This window comes from Labrus mixtus, chromosome 17 (assembly GCF_963584025.1).
Source record: "Labrus mixtus chromosome 17, fLabMix1.1, whole genome shotgun sequence".
Taxonomy (NCBI): domain Eukaryota; kingdom Metazoa; phylum Chordata; class Actinopteri; order Labriformes; family Labridae; genus Labrus; species Labrus mixtus.
Window position 1 is genome coordinate 9,109,142 of NC_083628.1, and position 25,763 is coordinate 9,134,904.

At 40.6% G+C, this 25,763-nt stretch overlaps 1 protein-coding gene across 1 annotated transcript in view; it reads right to left on the bottom strand.

The window, feature by feature from the left end:
* Positions 1 to 649: 649 nt before the first annotated feature.
* si:dkey-34e4.1 (carboxyl-terminal PDZ ligand of neuronal nitric oxide synthase protein) overlaps positions 650 to 25,763 on the bottom strand; it is a 55,174-nt gene continuing 30,060 nt past the window's right edge. The window contains exons 5-11 of the mRNA XM_061062170.1: positions 24,631 to 24,739; positions 23,347 to 23,488; positions 22,020 to 22,180; positions 18,412 to 18,573; positions 16,926 to 17,121; positions 13,429 to 13,759; positions 650 to 2,528 (exon numbers count right to left, since the gene is read on the bottom strand). Coding sequence (XP_060918153.1) covers positions 1,979 to 2,528; positions 13,429 to 13,759; positions 16,926 to 17,121; positions 18,412 to 18,573; positions 22,020 to 22,180; positions 23,347 to 23,488; positions 24,631 to 24,739 — 1,651 coding nt within the window. The 3' untranslated portion in view covers positions 650 to 1,978. The remainder of the gene's footprint in view (positions 2,529 to 13,428; positions 13,760 to 16,925; positions 17,122 to 18,411; positions 18,574 to 22,019; positions 22,181 to 23,346; positions 23,489 to 24,630; positions 24,740 to 25,763) is intronic.

The window sequence follows — 25,763 nt, forward strand, 5'->3', positions numbered from 1 at the left end:
GAGCCGCACAGACATCCTGCATTATTGATCAGCCAGGTGGGGAACTCCAAGCTAAAGCAGGACATGAAGGTGCCTCAAATAAAACACAACACACATCAATTCTTGGTTTTTTTAGCCAGTGCCAAAGGTGATGTTTGTTCTCCTGAGATCAGAGCAGTGCAAGGAAAATAACAGCTCTAATACCTCTGAGCGGCAGAATTTCCCATTTGCCTCCTTTCTCATTACTCCAGGCCACTGAGGCCCTGAATGCATCAAGCCTGTCAGTCACCTGCTCCTGCCTCGGAGCGACAGTGTACACTGTGGAGGCGGGATGTGTACGCTCGAGGGACAACAGAGAAGAAAACAGCAAAAGACAGAAAAGTCTCGATGGTCTTGAAAATGTCAGAAAGAGTTTTACAAACACCAACTTTTAATGCCAACTGTGAATGTAAGGGGGGCATAATTATTCCAAAGTAAGTGCTTTTTAAGATGACCTCAGCTCACCTGTACAGCACTTTAAAGTATTCACAATGCTGCTAACCCTAATCAGTGAATTGAAAAAACGGTTTCTTTGAATAGCAACAAATGCAGTCTTTTCTCATTTTGTGTGCAAGATCACATTAAGGTTATATCGTGTGAGTTTGAAGTTACAAAAGGAAAGTCGACACACTTTAATTCTTCAACTACTCCTCTTTATTTGTTCTCTTCCACGTGTTATTGCTGTTTTGGCTCCCTGACTCACAAGATGTTGAGAAAAGCCTCATTTCTGGGGGGGGTGTAAAGTGCTATAAAGTGGCATTTCACACCCGCACCTGCACCTCTACCCACCTCCTTCCTTACTCCTCTGCTGCTTTTCCTCTCACGGCCATCTACACTCAATTCTACCTGTCAGAAGTTACACTGTTACGCTTAATATGAAAAAAAAAAAACATGTCTCAGAACAGTCTTATTACATGCATGTCAAAAAATATAAACATGTAAACCTCTACATGTTTAAGCCCCTGAAGGCTACACATTATTTCCATACTTTATCTCTTTTGTAAGTACCTTACGAAAAAACTGTTGAAAAAAAAAAAAGAATAAGGTATAGACATTTGTGGTTTCTACCACACTGTCTTTCTCTAAGGTCCTCTGTGCTCCCCCACTTATCTTCCCATTGAGTCCAAGGGTTCATTTAATAACAGTCTCCCTACTCAGACAGCTGCCACCCACAGCTCTAAAGGGCCATTAGCTCTTTGTGTCTTTTTTTTCAATGGCTTTCTTTCTCCCTGGACTATTTCTCAAAACTCAAATATTTTTAATTCATTGTGGAAGCCATCACTGCTAAAGAATACAAAATCCATTCTGTTATCCGATCATTTTTCCAGCGCTGAAAAAAAACCCAAAACAGAGGTAGCAAATAAAAAAACAACATGCTAAAACCCACTCGACCTTGATAACAACAATATACTACACAGCCGCAAATGGATGTGTAAACACCAACAACTATCCATCACTCCGTTAAACCTTTAGCTGACTTTCTTGTTCTTTTCTTTCCAACCATCACCCACAGAGGTGCTTCACAGACGACGAGGCTCTTCTCAACATCCACTAACATCTGCGTTATTACCGTGTATCCCCTGGTCTGTGCACCACAGAGAAGCATCATACAAAATAACATTTATACGTTGGCTACTAGCAAAAATAAAATGTGTTCCCTCATCGCCTTTTCCTTCTACGGTAAATGATGTGACCTTAACAGTGCAAGAATTGCTACATGTATTCTGCTTAACATTCTAGTCACTAAAAAGTAAATTAGATCATTTAATTCATTACAAAAATACTAAACTTTTCCATTGGCTAATAATTTACATGGTGGATTAATTTCAGTAGCTGGTATATGCTACTGTTTGTAGTGTATCACAAGTGGACGGAATAATTAAAGTTCCCAGTGCAAACATAGGCGGGTCTGACAGGGAGTATTGCATTAAAAATCGGAGGGACAGTTGGAAGTCTCCGTCTAACTCCTCTGTGGGATTATAGCGTCTTCTTGGTTGTTCTCCAGCAGCTCATCCTCTGAAAAACTGATGTGAAGGCAGGTGTCATTCATGGGGGAGGAGGAGGTGGGTGAATGCTTGCAGGTGTCCGAATTTGAGAAGAGGGTAGGTGGGTCAGAGGAGGGGAAAACTGCTTCACATCTGTCCTCCAGTGGACTGTCGCAACCACTAGACGCTGTCAAAAATGTCCCACGGTCCCCGAATGGGTCGTCATCATCTCTCAGCTGCGACAGCAAGGACTTGGTCTCCGAGCGAACGCCCGAGTCCTCGCTGGCCGAGCAGGAGCTGCTCTCGCCATTGCTGAGGGAGTGGAAGTCGGTGGAGGATAAGGAGCCGGGGGTGATGTCTGGGAACGACAGGCTGCTGCTGCGGCTGGGTGCGGCTTCGTTAGCGGTGACATCTCCAGGGGTGGACGCAGCCGAGACCTCCAAGCCCGGAGACAACGTCCTGCTGGCACGTTTGCGGTTCAAGGAGGGCGGGGGCGGGTCTAGTTTGGGAATCTTCTGTTTACACCTGCCAAGGAGAGAACATACTGTTTAGTGAAGTCTTACAAAAGTCTTCAGTTTGTAACATTTAGAGAGTTCAATTTAATTCCCTTATATGTGCTCATTTAAATTCAACATTTATGTTGTGCCTCAAGCTTGTTTTCCTCTCCATCAGTCACATTATACCCCATTAGCTCAGCATACTGTGACTTAAACTCTCTTTTCTCTCTGGCTCCCTGTTGCTTTAGCTCTCTAGGGACTTATCTACATCCCACAGCTCCGCTGTTGTGAAAATAGAAGGACAGGGAAAGAAAGAGAACCAAAAGATTAAAAAAAAGAGTGGGTGGAAAGGAAGCGAGGAAAGAGCTGCAGACTCCCTCCCCCCCGCCCCCCCGCACACCAGAAATAGCTCCATCACAGCCTCCTTGATTGTACCACAGAAAGGCCTCAACAGGCACCAGTGAGCACAACCACACACAATCGTAGCCATCCTCCTGGAAAATTAGCCCTGACACATAGCCGCTAACAAGCCTCACTTCCTCCCTGACTCCTCCCAACTGTATTGTACTGGTGGCTGACTAACTTCGTTCCCCTGTGCGATCCGGTCTGTGGTTGATTCCTGGTCTCTATAATGAACTTATGTGACTTGTTGATGTATTTACTGTCTCCGCTCCTGTAGGATGGCTGATACAGTAATGACAGCCTTGTGGTAATGGTGCAGAGAATCTGTCTCTAGAGATGATTATCCACTGTTTTCCCTGATAACTAATGGCCCAAGCAGCACTGTGGGCTTAAAGCAGAGTTGAACTCTGACCCCAAGTGTGGAAAAAAAAAAAAAAAGTTATTTTAACAATGGTAGCAGCAATGTCTCTAAGAATGGAAAATAGGGTGGTCTAATGGGTCAACCACTATGGTGAAAACTAAAACATCTCTAAATGTTGTCTTTAGGTTCATGGTCCTCATTGGAAGAAGCCTACTGACTTTGAAGATCACACCACTTTTCTTAAGTGACACAATGCAGACAATGGTCATTATTTTAAGTCAAATGTTTTGAAAAACCATTGGATTGAGTGACATGAATTCTGGTATAGTTCCCAGAGGCCTAATGTCTATTTATAGATTCTGCAAAAACATGCAGAATAGGGAGTTTTGTCCACAAGCATTTCAGCAGGTGTTGGATATATGCAGGAAAACAGTCCATTTCCACCAATATTATCATTCATCTTTGCTGTAAATGTATTTATTTATCATTTTTGGGATGTCTCTGCTTCCCAAGTTTCATCTGCCGTTGCTTCTTCTTCTGTGGTATTACATGCTCCGTCGAGCTGCAGAGCTGAATCAAGGAGCAGGCCACCTCGTTATCATAACTTCGAGTCAGCACTCCTGTTGTCTGTCACACTAATGCTCCTCTGCACCTCACTGACTTATCTCCTTCTGCAGTGCCATGTTCTTTCAGTTCTTCTACCGCTTCTCTTTTTTTTTTTTTTAACACTGTCTTAAATCTTTGTCTCTCTATTCATCTTCAATATATACCACCGCACTCAAATCTTCCAGTGCTCATTAATCCATGATGCTGTACAAGTAGTCACACTAAAGGGAATCATTAGGAGCTGGTTGAAGTCAGGCTGCCCTTATGACAGCTCATGTGTGCTTCATTTTCCTGCTAAAAAGTACATCTGAATGCTTTCCTCTATTGTGATCTATAAGCAGACACTGGCTTCACTTTATTAAGTTTTTCAATAAATGAAAAGGCTATTTAACAGAAAAACTCCTACTGTAACAGATCTACAGTAGAATAAGATAAAAAATATTTAAAATAAACCATATAAAACTGAAAACATATATTTACAAAAGGTCCAATGGAGGAGCTGTACCGTGTTCCAGGACGTGCAAAATGATGGTGAGTGGAAATTTCTTAAGAGTGGAAAATTACACATTAAACAGAAAACACTTATATCAAAACAAAACCTGACTAAGCCTTTACATTTAGTGATTATTGGGTTGGATGAAAAGTAGAGTCTAGTGGGAGAGAGTGGGTATATAAATAAACAAAACAGGACAAAGCCTCCTTGGCGCCATCCTCAATCTCAATGTGAGGTTTAACTTGTTAACCATTAAAAATGTTCTTGTGACACTGTAAGTAATCCATCAGATGATTCATGATCCATATTAATGTATTCTTTATTATCTGGTTTTATTTACAGTATATTTTTGTCTTATTGGATGTAGGGGGTTTAAACACTGTTTTTGTCAATTGCACAGGTAACAGAATTGTATATTTCCCTATGCTGCTCTCCTCTCCTCACTTCAGTGTGTGACACCTCTTATCTATGAGTCTTGGTTGAGTACAAACTCTATTTGGAAGGTTCTTTTATGGGTAGACTCAGTGAAGTAAAACACGCACACAGTTAAGTATAACACAAACTCTGAAATAAAACAGTGAGTGCATAACAGGTAAATCGTGGGGTACTTCTGCCTCTGCTCTGACAACTTTACTGTTCAGGTGGAACCTCCACTGACACAGACATATCACATCTTGATAGGCACAACTTTTCTATTTTGGCTAAAGTATGTGGGACAAAAACAAGTGCTCACCACCAGCACCGTGTGGTACAAACATAGACGGAGCTACCATGCATAAGAAGTGAGTGACTCGCTGATTGCATCGATGCTAATGTGGTTATGAATTTGCAGAATCATCCGCATGGAAATGAAGGCTATTATGCAGTACTTAGAGAAATTACTGATGAGACCCACACACAAGCCCAACAAACACCCACAACGCCCCATGCTTGTGCCACAAAACACAGGTTCCACATGCTGGTAGTCATGAGTTATACTCACATAGAGGGAGGAGAAGGGGCAGAGAGGAGAAGAAGAAGAGGAGGAGGAGGAGGAGGAGAAGGAGGAGAAGAGGCAGGCTGGTGCAGCAAACGAGGAGAGGGACGGGGATTGGGATGGGATGCAACTATGGATGATTTTTCTGGGGGGGGGGGGGGGGGGGTTCAGTTTGTTTGCTTGAGCAGACTGACAGGGAAATGAGGGATGGTTAGAGGAGGAAGAGGAAGAGCAGGAGAGGGTCCTCGCACCTGCACCAAAGAGAGGCAAAGGTTAGAGGATCAGGGAGCTACTGTGAGGGACTAGTCAACTTTTGTTCGCCTGTTAAAGTCTCAGGAAATTAGGTTTGAAATATTGAAATGCATATATAAAGATAAACTGAGCGTCTCATTGAGCATCCATCAAACCTCTGAGACAATGAACTTCCTTAAATATTCAAAAACCTACTTCAGATAGAATTTATACAGCTTTTTTTAAGCCATTTCTCAAGACTGAGTTGGCTTACTAATCATGCTATAATGGCCTTCCTCTGCTTTGCTATTCATTTCATAGTTAACAATATGAAGATGTGGCACGATGAGTCAAATTGGCAGGAAAATCTGTTTAGAGAGCTGCAACTTTTTTAATTAAAATGTCTTTCTTTGGCATCAGCGACACAAGAATTCTATCACACCAGTCAGGATGACGACATGTATATTGGCACATCAACATTTTGTCCCAACCCAACTGTAGTAGCCACTACATGGAATTTCCAGCCTTTGCGTGCCTTGATGTATGCAAATGTAAAACATAGCACAGAGCTGTTACATAGTAAAATAATTTTTCTAATTCTGGATTCCCATTCAAACTTTCATTGGAATTAAATCATAAATTCCAGGCTTCACATACAGAATTACAATCCTACAGGTTCCTGTGTCCATCAGTTTCAATAATTATTAGTTTTAGTCAGTCAGTATCTATTTTGTTTTTTTACATAATTTTCTAGATGGCAATAAAAACTACAACTCCCATGAGCCTTCAAAAAGCCAGGATGAAATCAGCGTAGTAGCTAGTTTAATGTTTCGACTTCACAGCTGTGAGCTAAACCCATGATAGAGTGAGTCGTGTTGTCGTGACATTGTTTTTTTCCCCCAACAGTGAATTCTCCATCTTGCCTTTTATTGACAGTGGCCCATAAAACTGAATTGTTTTTGGTGATGTTTTCATTGAAAATCACCTTGGGAGTCTTAGTAAACTCAAGCTAACGTTTGGTCTACACAGACAGACTCGCACGTTTGTGCCGTTTGTAAAAGAACCAGACGTCACAACTGTTAATCTGCTGCACTGCTCATTCAACTGGGAGGGTTTAGGGTCTACCAAAGCCATCTAGTTCCTCCGACTGAGATTCATCAAACATCTATTGAGGAAATTAATGAGATTTTTTTCCCCCCACAGAATAGCTCTACTCACCAATCTACCCAAGGAACACTGAGGGGACTGGAAAAGCTCCCAGTTTCAGCTAAATTAACACCTTATAATCATAATGGTTCATACATCAACAATGTTCACAGTGATACATTATCAAGCCTTACCACTACATGAAGAGTTTTACTTAAATGTATGCAAAAGAGAAATGTATTCAGTTAGTATTTCATGGATGGAAAAACAGAGCCAACGAGATGGTACTCTAAGGTTTAAGTGTAACCATTCACTGCAGAGACTTGGTTTTTATTGGGTTAATTTTAAGCTGCATGAAAATCAATATAGACACTAAAGCAGCAAGACTGTTTTTAGAAGTTAAAATATCCCCCACAGTGTCTGCAATATGAAATCTATGAATCATAAACAGCATGCTACATTCCTATTCAATAATATGAACAGGAAAAAAACATTTCAGAAGCGACCAGTAGGAGCTCTGCAGATCGACAAGTTCACAGGAATACAAGAAATCAGTCAAACATTTCTATCTCCCTATTCAGCCGAGTCTCTGAAAAAGAACAGCTTCTGGTAAAATCCTCAATACTTCAACCTTTATCAGGCGGACCAACACAACAAAGCAACTGAAAGGAAATAAGTTGAATGTTGAAACTCGGAGAAAGCACACTGAGCTTTTGGAGAAGAATTATAAATGAGCCCACAACAACACCCATCAAAGTGTGTGAGAAGTCTGCGTGGGTTGTTTAAGCATGTAGGTGATTTAATGTGGGAGTCTGCACGACGATGACAAACTTAAAAACCAAGAAATTATAAACTAAATAAATATAACAGTTTGAAAAAATGTTCTTCTTGTCAAAAAGCTCTTTATGAAAACCCAGTATGAAAAAACCAGCTTCACCATAACGCCTGGAATCAATCATCCATTACGCTCCAATCACATCTCTGCTATTAAATTAGCGGCTAACGAGGCTGCCAGTTGAGCTCTGACACACAGATGATGATGTTAATGATGAGGAGGGAAACAAAAAGAAGGATAGAGGGGAAGGAAAGATCACCTGATAGGTCAGAAAATGTGATTATGCAACATTCAGTTCAGCCAGAGAGCGAGCGAGTGTGTGAGAGAGAGAGAGAGCAGTCCATGCCTCGCCAAAGGAAAACATGACTCACTGGTGAATAATATGGAGTTTGATGTTCATGGCCACCATATGTGTTTGGATCTGCTCTGTGTGGGCATGCTGCAGTTTATAGCAGGAAGCCTCTTGAGAAATCTCTCTCGACGTGTATTTCCTTAAAGTTTTGCACATATACAGTATTCATGTTTCTAGACAACATTTTCCACGGGATTTTCCGAGCTTCGTTCATTTCTTTTAGTGCCAATACGAGGTTCAGATTTGTGTCTTTTGAATGACATTTCTCAACAACTACAGGATAAAATCCCCTCAGAGTGAATTGTTATAAATGGTCTAGCATCATCATTAGCTCAAATGTTTAAAAAGTCTGATCGTTTTTTATCGGCGACCCGCCCCCCCGAAGGTCAAGGTCCCTTTTATTGTAGGGATAGGATAGTGGATAGAGTCTGAAATCAGGGAAAGAAGTCATTTAAGGATACCTAGAAAAGGACAGCTGTCATTAAAAGTAACCCATGAACACCAAGATTCCTTCAAGTGTTTGTGTCGGCGTGTCGGCGTGTTCCCCCCCCCCCAACGCTGTAAACCTAGGGGAAACACTGGACAGTAGATGCACTGACTCCAGTCACAGTATATAAACGTCACTCCCCCCTCCTATTGGCTCGAGGTAAAATTCTCCGGATAATATCTTGCTGCGCTCTCACATCAGCTCGCTCGGACTTGCGGTGGAAAAATACTGGGGGTCTGGCAAGAGAAACTGGCAATAAAAACTACAACTCCCATGAGCCTTCAAAAAGCCAGGATGAAATCAGAGTAGTTAGTTTATGTTTCGACTTCACAGCTGTGAGCTAAAACCATGATAGAGTGAGTCGTGTTGTTGTGACATTGTTTTTTCCCAACAGTGAATTCTCCATCTTGCCTTTTATTGACAGTGGCCCATAAAACTGAATTGTTTTTGGTGATGTTTTCATTGAAAATCACCTTGGGAGTCTTAGTAAACTCAGGCTAACGTTTGGTCTACACAGACAGACTCGCACGTTTCTGCCGTTTGTAAAAGAACCAGACATCACAATATTTGCCTTTATATCAATGTCACGTGTAGTTAGACGGAATCACACTATCCACAAAAGAGCGGAGAACAACATACTGACGAACAGAAAACGTAATGCAGACGTAATAATTACATGTGCAGAGATCGTTGTGGTCGTGTACAGACAGTAGATGCACTGACTCCAGTCACAGTATAGAAACGTCACTCCCCCCTCCTATTGGCTCGAGGTAAAATTCTCCGGATAATATCTTGCTGCGCTCTCACATCAGCTCACTCGGACTTGCGGAGGAAAAGCACTGGGGGTCTGGCAGGAGAAACTCTGGGTGAAGTCAGAGCGACAGATTCAGCTGTTTGCATTCACACCGACAGCTGCTCCTGGAAATAATTATCTCCAGGAGTTTTTTCAGGAGTTTTCTGCAAGTGTGAAACCCCTATAAGGGAACATTTCCCTATGAGTTTATGATCTAATTCCCTAGTTTAAAATCCACCTCAATATAGCATGATGTGCATTTTGTAAACTATAGCCACATTTAGAGTGAAATGTAAAGTAGGGTTTTTTGTAGTTTGTGGCTACTTGGATTGACAAGTTTTTCAACCTGCAACTTTGCTATACTGTAGCAAGATGTAGCCCACCCTTTTGTCTCTTAAACAGATAGCTAAAATGCCTCAAGGCTTCTAAACAGTAGTCTATAAACCGCTGGGTGATGTCACCCTAGCTGTGTCCACTTTTATACACAGTATACTTCAAATACCCACCTCAACAATAATCTTCCCATCACTATAAGCTGAACTTTATGTTTGGTACTTACTAGCAAATGCTGGATTGTGCACATGTATGCATTTTGATGAAAGCACTGTTGTGACATCTTACAGGCAAACAGAGCAGCTGTTGGCTTGTTTTCTTGTGCGTGATAAAGAGGTTGATGACTCACAGAGTGGTCAAAATATATAGTCCAGAAAGTGTACAGTAAGTACAATTATATTCTGTTGTGATCCTACTTTCACTTCTTCTGTTTGTGGTTTAAAGTGTGACTCACAGCATAGCTACATATTGTGTCGGCATGGTACAATGCCAACATACCATATGCACTGATGTAGTGCTCGAGTAGGCGAGCCAGCTTAATGTGCACACATGCATATGATCCACGTTGGATGATAATGCCTGTGTGATTTAAAGCGTAAAAGAACCACTGATGAAAGATGATGATCACATTGTTCTGCATGACCAGGACTGGACCTGGGAGGAGGTCAGCTAAGGCTGGATGAAGACGAGGAGGAGGGGAGGAGGAGGCGAGACAGTATGAAAAGATGGCAGGGGAGTCTCTCTCTGCTCGTTCTCAGGACATAAAATGAGGCCAGTCAGGCTGGCTGTAAACATCGATTCGCAGGGGAAATCCAGAAAACAAAGGCAAGTGGAAGCAATAAAATGCTTTGTTATTGGGGACAGAGAATAACGAGTGTTTCTGCAGCAAAGGTAATGCATATGAGTTTGGACATAACACAATATAGCGGACGTTCCCATCGCTCCAAACCAGATTTTTCTGATGATTTATTGAGATTATGTATTATGATGTAGTTGAATCACATTGGCTTTATTTTACTTTCATTCTAAAGACTGAAAGGTTAGAGTTAATTTAAAGTCATAAAAGCAGTTATTACAGTCATACTCTGACTTTCATTATGTTTGTATTTATTTGTTTATAAAACCAGCTTTAAATTAGATGATGACTATTTATGGAAAGATGATGTCATGGAGGAAAGGAGGCCAAGTCAATAAAGGGGGGGGGGGGGGGGGGGGAATGGCAGAGAGGGGGAAGTCACTTTAAAAAGGAAACATTTAAATGTCCTGGCTCATTCATTTCTCAGCATCTTTTTTTTTTTTTAAAGCCTTTGAGAGAGCAAATGGAAAAATGTAGTGGCACAGAGAAGCTCAGGAGGAGCAGAGGAAATGCAAGTTGTTATGTAATGACTATAAAGATAAAAAAAAACGGGGGTTTAAAGCTTTGCATCCAACAGACTGGCACATTATCTGAATGCTCAAATGGAAATTTAGAGTAACAAGGAAGAGAGTAAAGTCCCTCTTTTGCGTTTCCATTTCTTCCCTTCATGCTCGTGCAAAAAGGGGGAAAAAAAGGGGGGAAACATATTTGGACATATGTAGCTGGGTAGAGTTTCAGGTTGTGGAGAGGGATAAGAGCTGTGATTGGCTGGGAGTCTGTGCTGCAGGAAACCACGGGATGTGATTCTGGCTGTATGGTTTTAAGGCTGCAGAAAAACACAAACTGTATACACACGGAAAAAAAAAAAGGAAAAAAAAAGCAGACACAAAATAAGCTGTTGCAATAATGCCAAATACCCACTACATCACCGAGTCGATTCTAACTTCTTATCTTCCTTCCTTATCTGAAACCAACTTTAAAGCACTCTCCTCCGGGATTTTTGATGTGAGGGAGAAAACCGCAAAGACTAGAGTGACAAATTAAGTGATAGGCTTTGACAGAGAGAGAAGGAGGAGGGATACAAAAGACAATCACTGAAGAGTTTGTTGTCCTCCATGATCTCATGTAATCAGTGTTATTTCCCCCTTCACTAAGGCTGGTCTTTGTGATGGCGATTAAAAGCTCATTAAAAAGCTCATTTAAAAAGGCATTACATGCTGAGGCTTCATATACATGTACGTATGTGTTTTCAAGGTATAAGCTGCTTGTGTATCTCTAAGCTGTGTAACATAACATTCAAACATTAAGGAGAAAGTCAAGTCTGGGAAAGCACTTTACGACATAAACCCCGTGAGAAAGGGATAAATAGAGCTTCAAACATTCTTGAAAAGCACTCCGTATAAATTATTCCAAAGAAAATGATGACATTTACTCCCTTTACTCCCTCGACACGTGTTTTAACAGCTTCTTAAAAGAAGTTGCTCAATGAAACATAGACTCCGGGACCGAGTTACAGCTGATGGAGTTTCCATGTTTCATTCTTTCTTTTAAGCTGCCGTGATTCCCTCTTCATACTTCAAACCCTGATCCTTTCTTTGCCTGTCTAACCCCAAACCTCTTTCTTTCGAACCTCGTTCCTTGTTCTGTAATGCCGAGATTACAGTCACACTTTCATTAGCTGGAGGCTGTTTCTGCTGAGCTGAGCACTTCTACGCTAATAACACTAAAAGCTACAGGCTGTGTGTCACTATGTGTGTGTGTGTGTGTGTATAACGGTGTGGCCTTGTAACCTTAGACACTAACTGACTGGTACAACATTAGGAATAGACCATTAGGGGAGTAGTTCAACATTTTGGAAAATAATTTCTCCCTAGTAGAAAGACATCTTTAGAAATTCTTGGGAAATGATGCTCCTTAATAACTGCAGAACTTACCTCAGTATCATCATGTTTTTTTTTTTTTTTTTTTTACATTTTCTTTGTTTAATGGTTTACGCCTGTGGGTACACTGCTTACTGGAGCAGCTGTATGTAATTCAGCATACTTTTAATAGTGCTACTGTGCCCAGATATAGATGGATTTAGGCTAAAGAATGGCGCTCAAGTTAAATCTCATGGCAAAGTCAGTGAATCCATGGGTAAGGAAGTATAATAGTAGCGTCCAAAAAGAGTTCATGCAAACTAGACAACCAATCATCACTAACCCTCAAATAGATGCCAGACAGATTTCATTTTGAGGGACAAAATTGATTCATAAAACTTTCTAACGTTGCGCCTTCAATATTTCCCCTTTGTTGAGTGCATAGATGTATAATAAAAGTTTATGGAGTTTATTGGTTCCTTATGCCCTAATGGTGTTTTCACACATGCACAAAACTCCAGAAAGTTCCCAAAAATGTTTTGGTGTGAGCTGCAAGTGTGAACACAAATGGCTAGATTTTTCACCCACACTTCACCTGGGATTATTCCTGCCCAGTCAGGTTGAGCCAATGTGTGAACGTTGGAGTTAAAGTCAGGTAAATTCACCGGAGGGGGTGATGACATTGGTGCACCCAGAGCGATGATCTTGCACATAATGTTGCTGCTTTATTCTATTTTTCTGCTTGACGGTATGTTCTTCTATACTCATTACTGTGTATCAATTTATCAATTGTACGCCATCTATGAATTCTGCAGTGCCTTTTTTTCTGTCATGGTAACCTCCTGAGATTTTTCAGTTTTTCAAGTTTTCAGGACTGCATGTGTGAAAACAACTAAAAATACCTAAATCCTCAGGACATCTCCTGCGTCATATTACCCAAAGAGCAAAAAACACTGGAGGATCCTGTAAGCAGCTTCCAAACTCCCAACAGCTCTGATGCATTATGACATGGAAAATTGCTTCAGGCAAAGGTGAGTTTCCCCCTCGAAATTTGGTTCTAAGGCTAAAAAAGCCCAAGAAATATAAGTTAGAACTTTTCCTTTAATATAAAACAACTTCATTACATGCTGCCACCGGACTGACTGCTGGTACAGTATTAACAATCATCTTGTAATAAACACATAAAGAGCCGTCTTACTTCTCATCCATGTTGGCAGAGTTCCTCAGCGTGAACGGGACGATCTCATTACACGAGCTCTCCTTGTTGTCTGCTGTCACGTTAGCCCGGATGAAGGGGTCCAGGTCTCCGTTGACTGAGGCTTCCGGTTTGGTGCTGTTCTCCAGGTTAAGCAGGTTCAAGTAGGACTCGGCGCTGTCCACCGTGGAGGGGGAGAGGGGTGAGGTTTGGAGCGGCCAGGCAGGGGTGGAGGTGATGAGCTGGTCCAGAGTCTGGCTGTAGTGATTCTTCAGATTCAGAGACAGAGACTTTGCTGATGTAGAGACAGGGCTGCTGGATGACTGCTGATCACCTGAAAGAAGAAAAATTCAACAAAATTACAAACAAGTTAAGATATGGAGAAGAGGAACCGATAAACGTGTTGGCCTTTTTGTTTTTTCTTCCAAAGACGTGCTGACTTTCATTACAGAAAAGAGCATATGGCAAGATTCCAGTGGCAGCATTTAACCTAGCCATGTTTGAGATTAGCAAGATTAGCATTTCCTATCAAAGGGACTAACATGATTAATTCAAGCATGTACCATGATGTGTTATTTCCAGACACATGGGAAAACACATTCAGTATGTAGACAGAATAAACACAAACTGACACACAGCTCTCTTCAGTATATATATGTGTGTGTGTGTGTGTGTGTGTGTGTGTGTGCGCTTATTCATTGATATTTGGCAGACTGTCTTTTTTGACCGCTATAAATAAATTTCTCCTCCAAAAACCCTCCTGTGGGAGAAAGGTGTGTGTTTATGTTTTTTTCCAAAATAAAAATGTTAACACCATCAAAACTCTCTCTGAGCATAGGAGTGTGAGATAATGTGAAAAAAATGGCTTAAATCCATTATATTATATAATCTTTTATAAGTTAAGTATGTAAAGTTCTGCAGTAATGAGTCCTAAAACCCAGGAATGAATTAGCATTTTAGCTGTCTTGAAGTCCATGGGGTTTTTGAATTAGTTTTTGGTTAGATGCCAGAAATAATGTCTGTGGTAAACACAAGCTTAAGAGATTTAAACATTTTTTTTCTAGAACAAAAATTACATCTGTAAGAGCCGCAATTTTGAAGCTTTTTCACGTCTTCCAAAAGGTTGTTGCTAACAACTGGCTAACTCTGACTGCAGAGTTTGTTGGTAACATTAAACATCATCACGCTGAACATGTAGCCTCATCTACTGGGTGGAAGCTTAGCGGTGGTGACGTTGAAGTCAGTTGACCGTGGTGTAGTTTCTTTATAGCCTTACATTAGCATTTGACATGAAAACAAACCCAGTAGGCTTTTTGTCAATAGAACCCAGGCGATGCTAACTTCCGGGATTGCCTACAAAAAATAAGTCCTCCCTGCTGCACTCCATAGAGGCTCTTGTTTTGGAAACTGTGTTAATTACACACATTGTGTTAGGCAGAGTGAGCGTGCTGTTAACACAATGCGGGGCCCTCGAGTTGATTATGAAGCTTTTGTTAAATCGCAACAATCACTTCAAAGTGAGATCAATAATCTTATTCTGTTCTGAAATTGACACAACTGCGGCAGAAAATACATTTTATAACACGCTCGGTGGCAATTTTATAATGGTAAACCAGTCAAATCTAATTGCAGCCGTATATCTTAAACTTAAGATTATGAATGTTCAGATGTGATTACACTGTCAGGACGGTATTATTCTAACTAAATGTGTATTATTGAGCTTTCTGTGTGCACTGGCGTTGACCTACTGGACTGTATTACATTAAGCGTGGGGTATTATGAGGCACAGAGATGAGGCTGTGGGGGATTTATTAGAAACACAGTACAGTCCAGGACAATAGAACTGGTAACTATTAATACACATTCGGAGTGTGTTAACAAAAACTAAATGTAAAATCTTCTTAAATGTAGAATGTGTTACAAATCAGATTCTTAGGATTGAACTCGTGACCCTTAAATGTCCACAATTAAATATCTAAATATCTTACATCTCTGGATGTAGGAAATTGTGTGCCTGCATTAAAGGATTCACAAGGAAACATAACTGAAGGCACACCATAACTTTTTTTTTTTTAATAAGAAATGTGTTTCAATATGACTTATTGCCGGCCTCATCTCAGCCTCTCCGAGCTGCGAGAATGCCTGTGGACTCTTTTTGGATGTATCATTTAATTTAGCATGCAACTTGATTTTAACAAACCAGTAAAGTGTTTAGTCAATCAGAACTGGAATTATCGACATGTTAGAGAGGTTAATATTGAATTGAAAAAATGATGAATTGAAAAAAGATGCCTTTGTTAACTAAATCTTCAAAAAAAAAAAAAAAAAAGACTAGAAAAAAAAAGAAACGTTCTCCTTGTATTCTAATAAGTCGTGAATTGTGATTCTAGTGTATCCTCTAAACTGCATTGGCTTCCTGTATTAAAGGATAGATTTTAAAATACCTTTATGTGTCTATAACGCACTAAACCGTAATGGGGGCTAATATATATATATATATATTTTTTTTTTTAAGATTTATTTTTGGGCATTTTGTGCCTTTAATGGAGAGATAGGACAGTGGATAGAGTCGGAAACAGGGAGAGAGAGAGAGTGGGAAATGACATGCGGGAAATGAGCCACAGGTGGGATGCGAACCTGGGCCGCCCGCTTGGAGGACTATAGCCTCTATACATGGGGCTCACGCACTAACCACTGCGCCACCAGCGCCGCATATGAACCCTGTTTCTCATTGAGAGCCTTCAGATCATCTTGTTTTTTCAGCATTCTCAGGATCAAAACCAAAAAAGGTGAAGCAGAGTTTAGTTTCATTGATCCCCACCTGTGGAAAAAGCTTCCTGAATATCTCTAGATGGCTTAAACTGTCAGCACATTTTAATCAGGGTTCTATTTAACCTGGATTTACCTTTCGCTTACTTTGCCTTTAGTTTTAGTTTACATCTTGTTGTCTTTGAAATACAATCTGTTTTGATGGTTTGATTGGTATAATATTAAAAACATTTTCTCAATGTCTTGTTTTGAGAGTATTTTTTAACCTTTTTAAGCACTAATTTGCCTTTTATCTAAAAAGGTGATTAAATAAACAAACTTGCCTTTGATGATCTCCTCCTTTGATACTTTGATCATGACATCTTAGACATAAAAGAAAGCTTTAAAAAGGTTCTACTTGCACCTGGCCAACATCATTTTGCTTCTCTCTGAGATAAAAGCAAAATGCTTAATTAAAGGACATCCAGGTGGCGTACAGGGAAAAGCACTAGTGTTCACCTGCAGAGCGCGGTTCAAATGCTGGCAGCTGTGCTTGTTCCCCATCACACCAGCTCACAATGTTCGCAGGCAGGATGCAGTGAGGGGTCATAGTTTGTGTCATGACTGATTACACCTTCCCCTCGTAAACAAGGGAGTGAGCAATGACAAGAAGAGCATGAAAGAATCTGACCTGACATGAGTCCATCTAAGGGATTACACTGTTCCTACCCGTCATCTCCGCAGTCACTTACTGTGTCCGTTAGCTAGAGGCTCCTGTTGTGTTTGTGTTGTTTTTGGAGAGTGGGCCTCCAGCTCTTTCAGCTGCTTCACCAGCAGGGCCAGGTGCTGCAGCAGGTCCCTGTTCTGGAGCAGAAGCTGGTGGACGCGGGCCTGAGCCTCCATGCGGGCTGCCGTCTCCGCTGCCATCTGATCCTTCAGGAGCTGCACCTGGAATTGACGCAAAGTGCAAGATGTGTTTGTTTGAGTGAGGAGATTCCAGATTACTTTTTTGAATAATTTTTTTTTACAAAATGTGAATAAAAAGTGAATGAAATGTTGTAAAGGCTTCCTGTTTATGGCTGAGTTAGACTTATGTATTCGTCTAAATCATTGAGTTTTTTTTTTTCCCAGTCCAAATCTATAATCCCTTGCCAGAGACTAACAATAATAATGGTATGGCATTTAAAGTAGACAGTCCACTCCTGGGTTCATTTTTCCTGGCGGTACAATCAAACGCATAAAAAAAAGAAAAGAAATATTAATGTAAATATGCATCTGTCAATATGCATCTCCTGAAGTGTTGTTAAAGAAAAGGTGCTTGATGAATATAATGAGATGCTTTGTTACAAATCTGCATTTCAATATCAGTACTGCTTGTGTTCTATTTTGTTGCACTCTCTTTCCATTCCTATGTTGGTGCTGCCCCCTAGTGGAAATCATTGGTCAAAGACAAACAGTGCAGCCAATTATATTGTTAATAATTCATGTCATATTGGTTGAGGTAAATCAACAACATGAGCCAGGATCAATCTGTCAGATCCAGGTGGAATTACTGAAGTTGAACTCAGAGACGGAGTAAGCTGGAAACATAATTGGTACAAGCTGCTGGCTTTTACTGAAAGCAGGTGAGTTTCTGATGTAATTTATCAGATATTGATTATTTGGATTCCCTCTCTTAAGAGACCATAGATTTTAAATTAGCTGGAACATTAAAAAGATCAGAGACTTAGAGAAACATTAATCCCACCAGTGAAACTAATGATACCACATTGCCTTAGTTGAGGCAATTAACTGGCTGACAGAAGCATAAGTATAATACAGCAAAGGGCAAAGTGAAAACAGAATTTCCTGGTCTCAACCAGTTTCCTGGCTATAATAAATAATTTTCATCTTTCTTTGCCAGGCAATATACATAGTCCTTGAAGTTCTACTGAGATGTGTTTATTGCTGGTAAAATGAACAACTTAAGCCTTTCTGACATTTAGTTTAAAAAAAAAAGAAGAAAAAAAAGGGAGACATCGGAAGATTTCATATTTGACTAAACAAACTTTTAAAACTTTTTTTTTTACATTTCATAGACAGAACAACAGAAAACACTTCTCCTCATATGAATCAAACCGTAGCTCGTATTGAATGTGTACTACAATAGAAGGCTGACAGTTTCTTTACAATTTTGTCTTAATGTGGTTGTATTTACAACCGTCACTCTGCATATGACAGTCTGTGTCTGATTCTCACCTGTGCGACAGCCACCTGTGTGTGCTGCTGTTGCTGCTGTAGCTGCTGCTGAAGGAGCTGCAGGTAATGCTGTGATGCCAGAGGGGTGAGAGATGGAGAGCGAGGGCTGCTGGGAGCGACACCTTGGGATGTCACAGTGAAGAGGGACCTTCGATCTAAGTCCTGACCGTAGACAAACAAACACAGCAAAGAATGTATGATAAATATGACAGTGAAATGGAAGTTAACACGATGTATTGTAACCACAAATCAATAAATAACACAAAAAAAAACAATGAAGTTCAAAGTTGGTCCTATGAAAAAAAGTGAAATTTTTGCTTTATAAAAGAATCTACATTTAGAACTTGGACACCAGAAATGGACCCAATTAACAAAGGAGCAGGACAGAAACCACCCAGCCATCCGAGGCCCTGAGACCAGGACTGTGACCCACTGATCTGGAGTCCCTGGAATCTCACTGTAATGCCTCACAAGAGCCCTTGACTCATCAAAACATTCACTTCATCAGACTTAATTCATCTCAGCCAGTGTCCTTCGTCCTTTGATTTTAAGATGACCGTATCTCTGGATCAAAAATTCATCTTAAGCAGCATTTCTCTATAAACCGAAACCAATTATGTGTTAATCTTCAGGAACATCAGTGATCACAAAGGCAGGTGGAAGGTGTGTGTGACTTTGGATTGGCTTCAGAGATAATCTAAGGTACTTTCAAGTCATACATAAACAAACAGAATCTACATCTGTAATCTCTATCACAAAGAACTGCTCCAGCTGTGATGCAGATTTACAACTTCTGATACAGTGGATTACAGACTGTTGTAATTTCCACGTCACACCACTAGGAGGAGACGTTGCACACTGTAAATTACAGGACTGAACGTTTGACGGGCTTCTACTTCAGATCATCAACTTCCCTAAATAAGACATTAAACATTTTAAAAGTCCCTAAAGCTATGATTTATTTCTCATAATATGAACATCTAAAACAATATCACAGGGAGAATCTTTTGTCCTCACTCTGTGTCCTGAACGCCTGCTCTTGCACAATGTAACTTCGGTTGAGCAGGTTACTATCTCCCAGGAGAAGCCCTGAAGAAAAACACCTCCTGTTACCTGTCTGAGCTCGGTATTCCGTTAGGACATCAGAGGCAAAAAGAACAAAGGGGATGTCGACGGAGGGAGAGAAAAAGAGAGAGAGCAAACAAACCAAGAGTCCAGGAAAGAATAAATCTCAGACTGACTTTTAGTTGCTTTTCCAGTGAAATGCACAATCTGCTTCTCTGTATGGTTGGTCTGGTTGGTACAAAAAGCAAAGTCAAAAGCAATGTCAAATATTTTTAAATCGCCAATCAAGATTTTCTGACAATTTAATCAAAACGTGATGACAGCCATGGGCTGTTTGGCCGGATAATGATGCAGCCACAAAGTCACGTAGAAGTTGATTATCTGAGTTTGTTACAAGTTTCTTTTCTCTCATTCTGCACGTAAGCGATAAGATTCTCTCCCAGCTGCAGTAAAGGTCAAGAGGCGGTTTGATGTGACCGTCTTTGTGCTAGAAAGGGAAGCTGGACTAAGCAGTTTTGTTAGACACTGTCAGATTGTACTGTCACATGCATTGTCCATTCTATGTCCATTTATCACAAAGACTAACTTCTTGGGTGTACTTATTATTTTTTTTATGGGGGTGGGGGTTTAAGAGACAGGACAATGGATAAGAGTCAGTTATCCGGGGGAGAGAGTGGGGAATAACAGAAGGGAAAGGGGCCACAGGTCGGATTAGAATCTGGGCCCCCCGCATCGAGTAGTGCACCCTCCGTGCATGTGGTGCGTGAACCACCCACTAGGTGCCCCATGGGTCTACTTCTTTAATAGCATTGTGCCTCCAATTAAATCTTCGCCTTAAGAAATGTTGGTTTAACAAAATATGCACCTTTGACGTGATCCTAGGCTCTGAGAAACACGTAGAGGCTTTTCAAAAAACAACAACAAAATATTCTGACATTTAAAAGACAAACACAACAACCTCATAAACAGATTAAAGCTATAAACAACTTGGTTTGAGTTTAAGTTATTTATTTAATATGAATGAGTAAATTAGACACAATAAAATGTAAACTTCTATAAAGCACTTTTCTTTATTTTGTTCCTGTACGTGATCTCTTTCTGTTCTCCTCAGTCTTCTTTCCTTCTCTCGTTTTTTTCTCTTATCTCCATGGAGCAGATGTTCATGAACCCCTCAATGGGATTATGGTGGCGTTTTTCAGAAAATCAAAGGGAACAGACTGGGGTTTTTGCTGGGATTAGGTGGCCCCATTTCAGAGCCAGCAGGAATATTCAAGTTCCCCCAATCCAATCCCACTCTCTCTCTCTCTCTCTCTCTCGCTCTCTTTTAGCAGCCTTCTAAACACTGACTCTCCCACACTTGCTGTAGTGACAAATCCAAATGAACACATCATGACAAAACCTTGTGTACATCTTTTCATCCCGCCACTGTCAACATTTTCCTGAAAGATAATCACTGTTTCCATAACTTTATGCAGGCTTAAAATTCTGACTACACTTCTCGAATGCAGAGAAAATGAAACGTGGTCTCTGTAGATCGTGCGAGAGTCTCAGGTGAGTTTACACCTACAGTCTCTGTTGCCAGCTTAAGATTGCTGCAGTCGATGATCTGGTCAGGTACTGCAGTAGATGACAAAGCACTTTACTGTTGCTTTCTAAGTTCAATGAGCCGTTTGGCAGTAGATTGCCTGGGTAATAGCATCAGAACACGACTAAAGCCAAAGCAATGAATCAAAGCAGAGGCAGAGTCCTGCTCCAGCTTCAAGGTGAGAGAGGTCTGGGGCAAAGCAACCTGTGATCACTACAAGGTGGATGCTGCTGCTAACACATCCCCTACTGCTTATGTCATGAATAAAAGAGGAACATTCACCGAAAAGAAACTGTCACAAGAATTGCTGAAGAACTGTTCATGACGAGAGTTGTGTCTGTGAGTCTTCACTTAAATGTTGTTGATGTAGTGCTTAGCAGTTCAAGGAGCCTGAAAGGAATTCAGCCGAGAAGAGAAAGCTAAGTAGTAAAAAAAAAAAAAAACATAATTCATAAACTAACTATGAGCTAAAGAAATATACACTGTATGTATAAATAACTAATTGTCGTAGGTGTTTTTAGGCATCCACATATAGAGCCCCGTTGATATAATGCTACACCAGTATCATTGGGCTTGTACTGGCCTATCAAGGATGTACCAGTCTACGTTATTCCCAATGTGTGCCGATATACTGTATACTTTTATCTGATTCTAGCAGACGATTCATTTCCTCATGTCCGTTACCCTCAGCAGCACATGCAGCAGAGCCTTCCAGATGTGCAGACAGCGGTAGGAATAAAATGATTAACAATGTTTAAAAAGTTTGATAAAGTTGTTTTTATATAAGAGAGAAATGTTCTGAATACCTTTGCATTATTATTTGGGAAAGAGACAGGCTCTTATTAACCAAGAACAATACAGGATTCATATAACAACCTGCTTGGCCTCAGCATTGCAATGTCCAATTGTGTGTGTGTGTGTGTGTGTGTGTGTGTGTGTGTGTGTCGCAGTATCTTACTATGATGGTCTGTCCAGGTTTGACTACGTGTAGTTCGGCCAGACTCTGCAGGATTTCACTGACTGCTTTTTCACACACCGAGGTGCCGACTGAGGGGTCTGCCTCTCCGTTTTTGCTCTCCTCCTCTTCCTCCCCTTGCTCTGCCCCTGTCAGTTTACGACCTGCAGAGAATCACGAGAAGTCAACAAGCAAACAGTGTCATTACCTCTGGGGTTGTAGATAGTTCACTTTTTTTCCCCGCATGTTTGTTTGAGCTGTGTCCCAGTTTGCGTTCAGAATAACACCAAACTGACATCGTGTAATTCAAACTGTGGCATTTCATTTCTTTTCTAATGACACTTTTTTTAGTGCTGGTTAACATTGCAGCTGTCATAAATTTGAAGTTTGATATGGGACTAAAAACAAAACTCAAACAAACATGGTTGCCTACATTTAGACAACAAAACCCAAAATGTATTCTCAACTTTAAACACACGCACACACACAAACAGCATTTTACACTTCCTGACACACATTTATACTTCAGTGCTCTTCACAGAGTGACACCTCAGAAAACACGCCGATCAAGGTTAGATTCATGTTGTCATGTAAATCTGTTTACATTCCAGCGTAGCAGGACTTCTGTGTTGTTGCCGTTTGATCAGCGTCATGATTTGCACGACTCGAAGAGAGTTCATGGTTCCAAATTGGCTTTAAGAAGGCGTGTAATCACATTCAACAAGCAAGGTGGAGCTTTAGCCAGGAGAGAGATCAACCTTGTGCATCCAAAATGACAAATAAGAACTCATAAACACCAAGTTCTCCACATTAACACTACATGATAAATATTTTCTGGTAAAGTTTGTGTTTTGATTTATCGTTAAGTTTTCCTGAAAGACATTTTCACTGTGAAAAACGATAAAGAAGTGAAGAAAGCATCGGTTGAAACACATTTTCTTTTTTAAATATTATTTATGAATTGTGCTATCACGTCTGTCACATCAAGTCTCAATTCCCATGATTTGTGTTTCTGTCATTAAAAATGGTCATACATGTGTATTAAAGTCTGGGAACATCAGGGCGACAAACAAAGTGAGTAGATTCGAGCGCCCGCTGTGATCAACGCGTGACCTTATCTCTCTGCTGATTTTGTCCGTAAGTACTGTTTTCTCTTTTCAGCTTATGGTCTTTTTTGCTTTTACAGGTCATATAGAGGAGTGTTTCTCAACTGGTCTCGCCAAAATGCAACCCCTTATTTTAACGGTATTGATATAATGATTTAAAATGTGTTTCTTCTTCGTCTACTTTAATGTCTGAGATGAAACACATAAGCCCCTTTCACACAGACCATTACTGCTGGACTCCTCTGTGGACTTGTCACTTTCTCCGTCCGCCTGGCCGTCAGCATCCTGCTCAGCGTGCTCCAGACTGAGCTTATGGCACACTTCAAAGGCCTGACCTACTGTCCGCACAATACGCATAGCCTGTGTCTGTCAGGTGAGGGAGAGAGAAACACACAGAGGGCAGAGTGTGAGATAAAAGGTCAACGGTTAGAGGAGATTGTATTCAATGATTAGCAAACACCACAGCGAGTCATTTCACTGTTTACGAGTGAGAGTTTATCAGTGAGATCACTTGCTGTAGATAGACTGAAAGCATGCATGCCCTCAGCTTTTGTTGGCACACAGTTGAATACCCGCGGCTCAGAGATTAATCATATCACTTCTATGGAACATTTCTCATTACAGCTGACTGACAATACCAGATGCGTGAGTCAAGTCAGCAGCAACTTGCAGTCATACAGCTTAAAACTACAAAGAAAGGTGTCTTGCCATGTGTGATGTCATTTTGTCCTTGTGTGCATCTATTCTGCATTCAGTGCAGGGCTACAGATCTGCAGTGCTAAGCTGATGGATTTCAAAGCCAGTGGATATTGAATTTTAGACCAGAACCTTTTTTTACTGAGTTAACAAAATACATGAAATTAGTTTCTGAGAAAAAAGAAGAGAAAAAGGGGAAACAGCTGGAGAGAAAAAGAAGCATAAGACATTGAATTCTGCCTGCAATGCTTGTCATCGTTTACTATTCGCCTGCTGTATTCAACTGGAGATATAAATCAAGGCTAAATATGAGCAGCGAAGTTTTAAGTTACAGGGAGAAATCTAATCGAAGTGATGTAATGCAGCACTACTGACGCAGCTGTAGCTGGTGATTGGTTTCTCCCTGTATGCATGATAACCGACAGTTTCATTTTCACTTTTTTTTTTTTTTTTAACAGGGACTCTCAGGGCTGATGAAACATAAGCGGAGCAGCCAAGTTGAGCATGAAGCCTACTCCCCAGAAAAGTGATATTTAATATTTAGCAGGTCTGTATCAGTAGTTAAATGTTAAGGGAATAGATTAACATCTTGGGAGTGAGATGTCGGCCCATTAAATATGAAGCTACAGAAGGGAGCTACTTAGCTTAGCTTCAAGATGAAGAAGGATGAAAGAGGTGTCCTTGCCCGGACATGAAATGTGTTAATTAGAGAGTCGACTAGGCCCTGGTACCAGGATTTGTTTTAGCTTTGGACAGAGCAAGGCTAGCCATTAGCCCAATTTACAAAAACAAACAAACATGTATGCTTATACCTTCTTCTTTGACTTGAAGACATTACATCTGAAGGAATTATTGGACCCATCTCTCGCGATGTAGCTGAAAATCTTTAGGTCCTGGGAGTCATGAGAGACGTAGAAAATCCTGCAAAACACGACAAAGTCAAACAAATGTAAAGAAAAGAAAAGATCCACCACTTTGTTCACCATCACTTTCTCCACAATGACCTTTTACTTTGAAACACAACAAAGAAATGAGAAGAAAGTGCCAACCTAATGAAGATATAAAATAATTCAAACACAAAATATTTACAGAATAATATTTATATAAATAAAGGCCACTGCTCTACAGTGTATTCTCTCTGTGTGTTATACTGTTCATGTATTCTGTCCTTTACAGCAACCCTGACACACACACACACACACACACTCTGATGCAGGGTTGACCATTTATCCGGCACCACTGCTACACACTAAAGCGTCCCCTGTAGGGATCCAGGCAATATAATTGGGACAATTCACAACTTAGAATCAAGTGATTCAGAGTGTATATCTCTACCGCACACTAACTCATAAAACATCAGCATGTATAATTAAATTGAATTCGCATGGTTCCCTTCATGGGATGCTGCTTTGCTTCGTGAAAGTGCTTTTTTCGGCTGTGCTCTTCACTTGGCAGGTTGCACCATTTTGACACCTTACTGTTTAATTGCTCTGAGCTGTCAAACAGTAACTGACAGCTTCACAGGCCCGTTGAGGATAGGCACCATGCAAACAGGGAGGTTTGTGGGATGTTGAGGCTGTATTGAATGCAATATCCTTGGGCACAAAAAAAAAAAAAAACTAAAAATGTTGCTGTTCAGATAAATCTAAAATAAGTAGGATGCATCACCTGGAAAAATCACATATTCAAAAGTACACTTACATATGCTCAACCTACTACATGAACAAGCTATAGATTATTCAGTGCACTGCATCATGATTGTGAATGCATTTGGCACCTACAGTACCCTACATATATGCACATTAGCCCTGCATGCTAAAGTACATGGGATGGCATCCAAAGCAAATGCAAGCTTTATCCTCAGAGGCTGAGTTAAAGTATGTCGTACCTGCAGTACAGTCACAGTAATTACTCTACTTAAAGCCAACATGAACATATAGAGGCT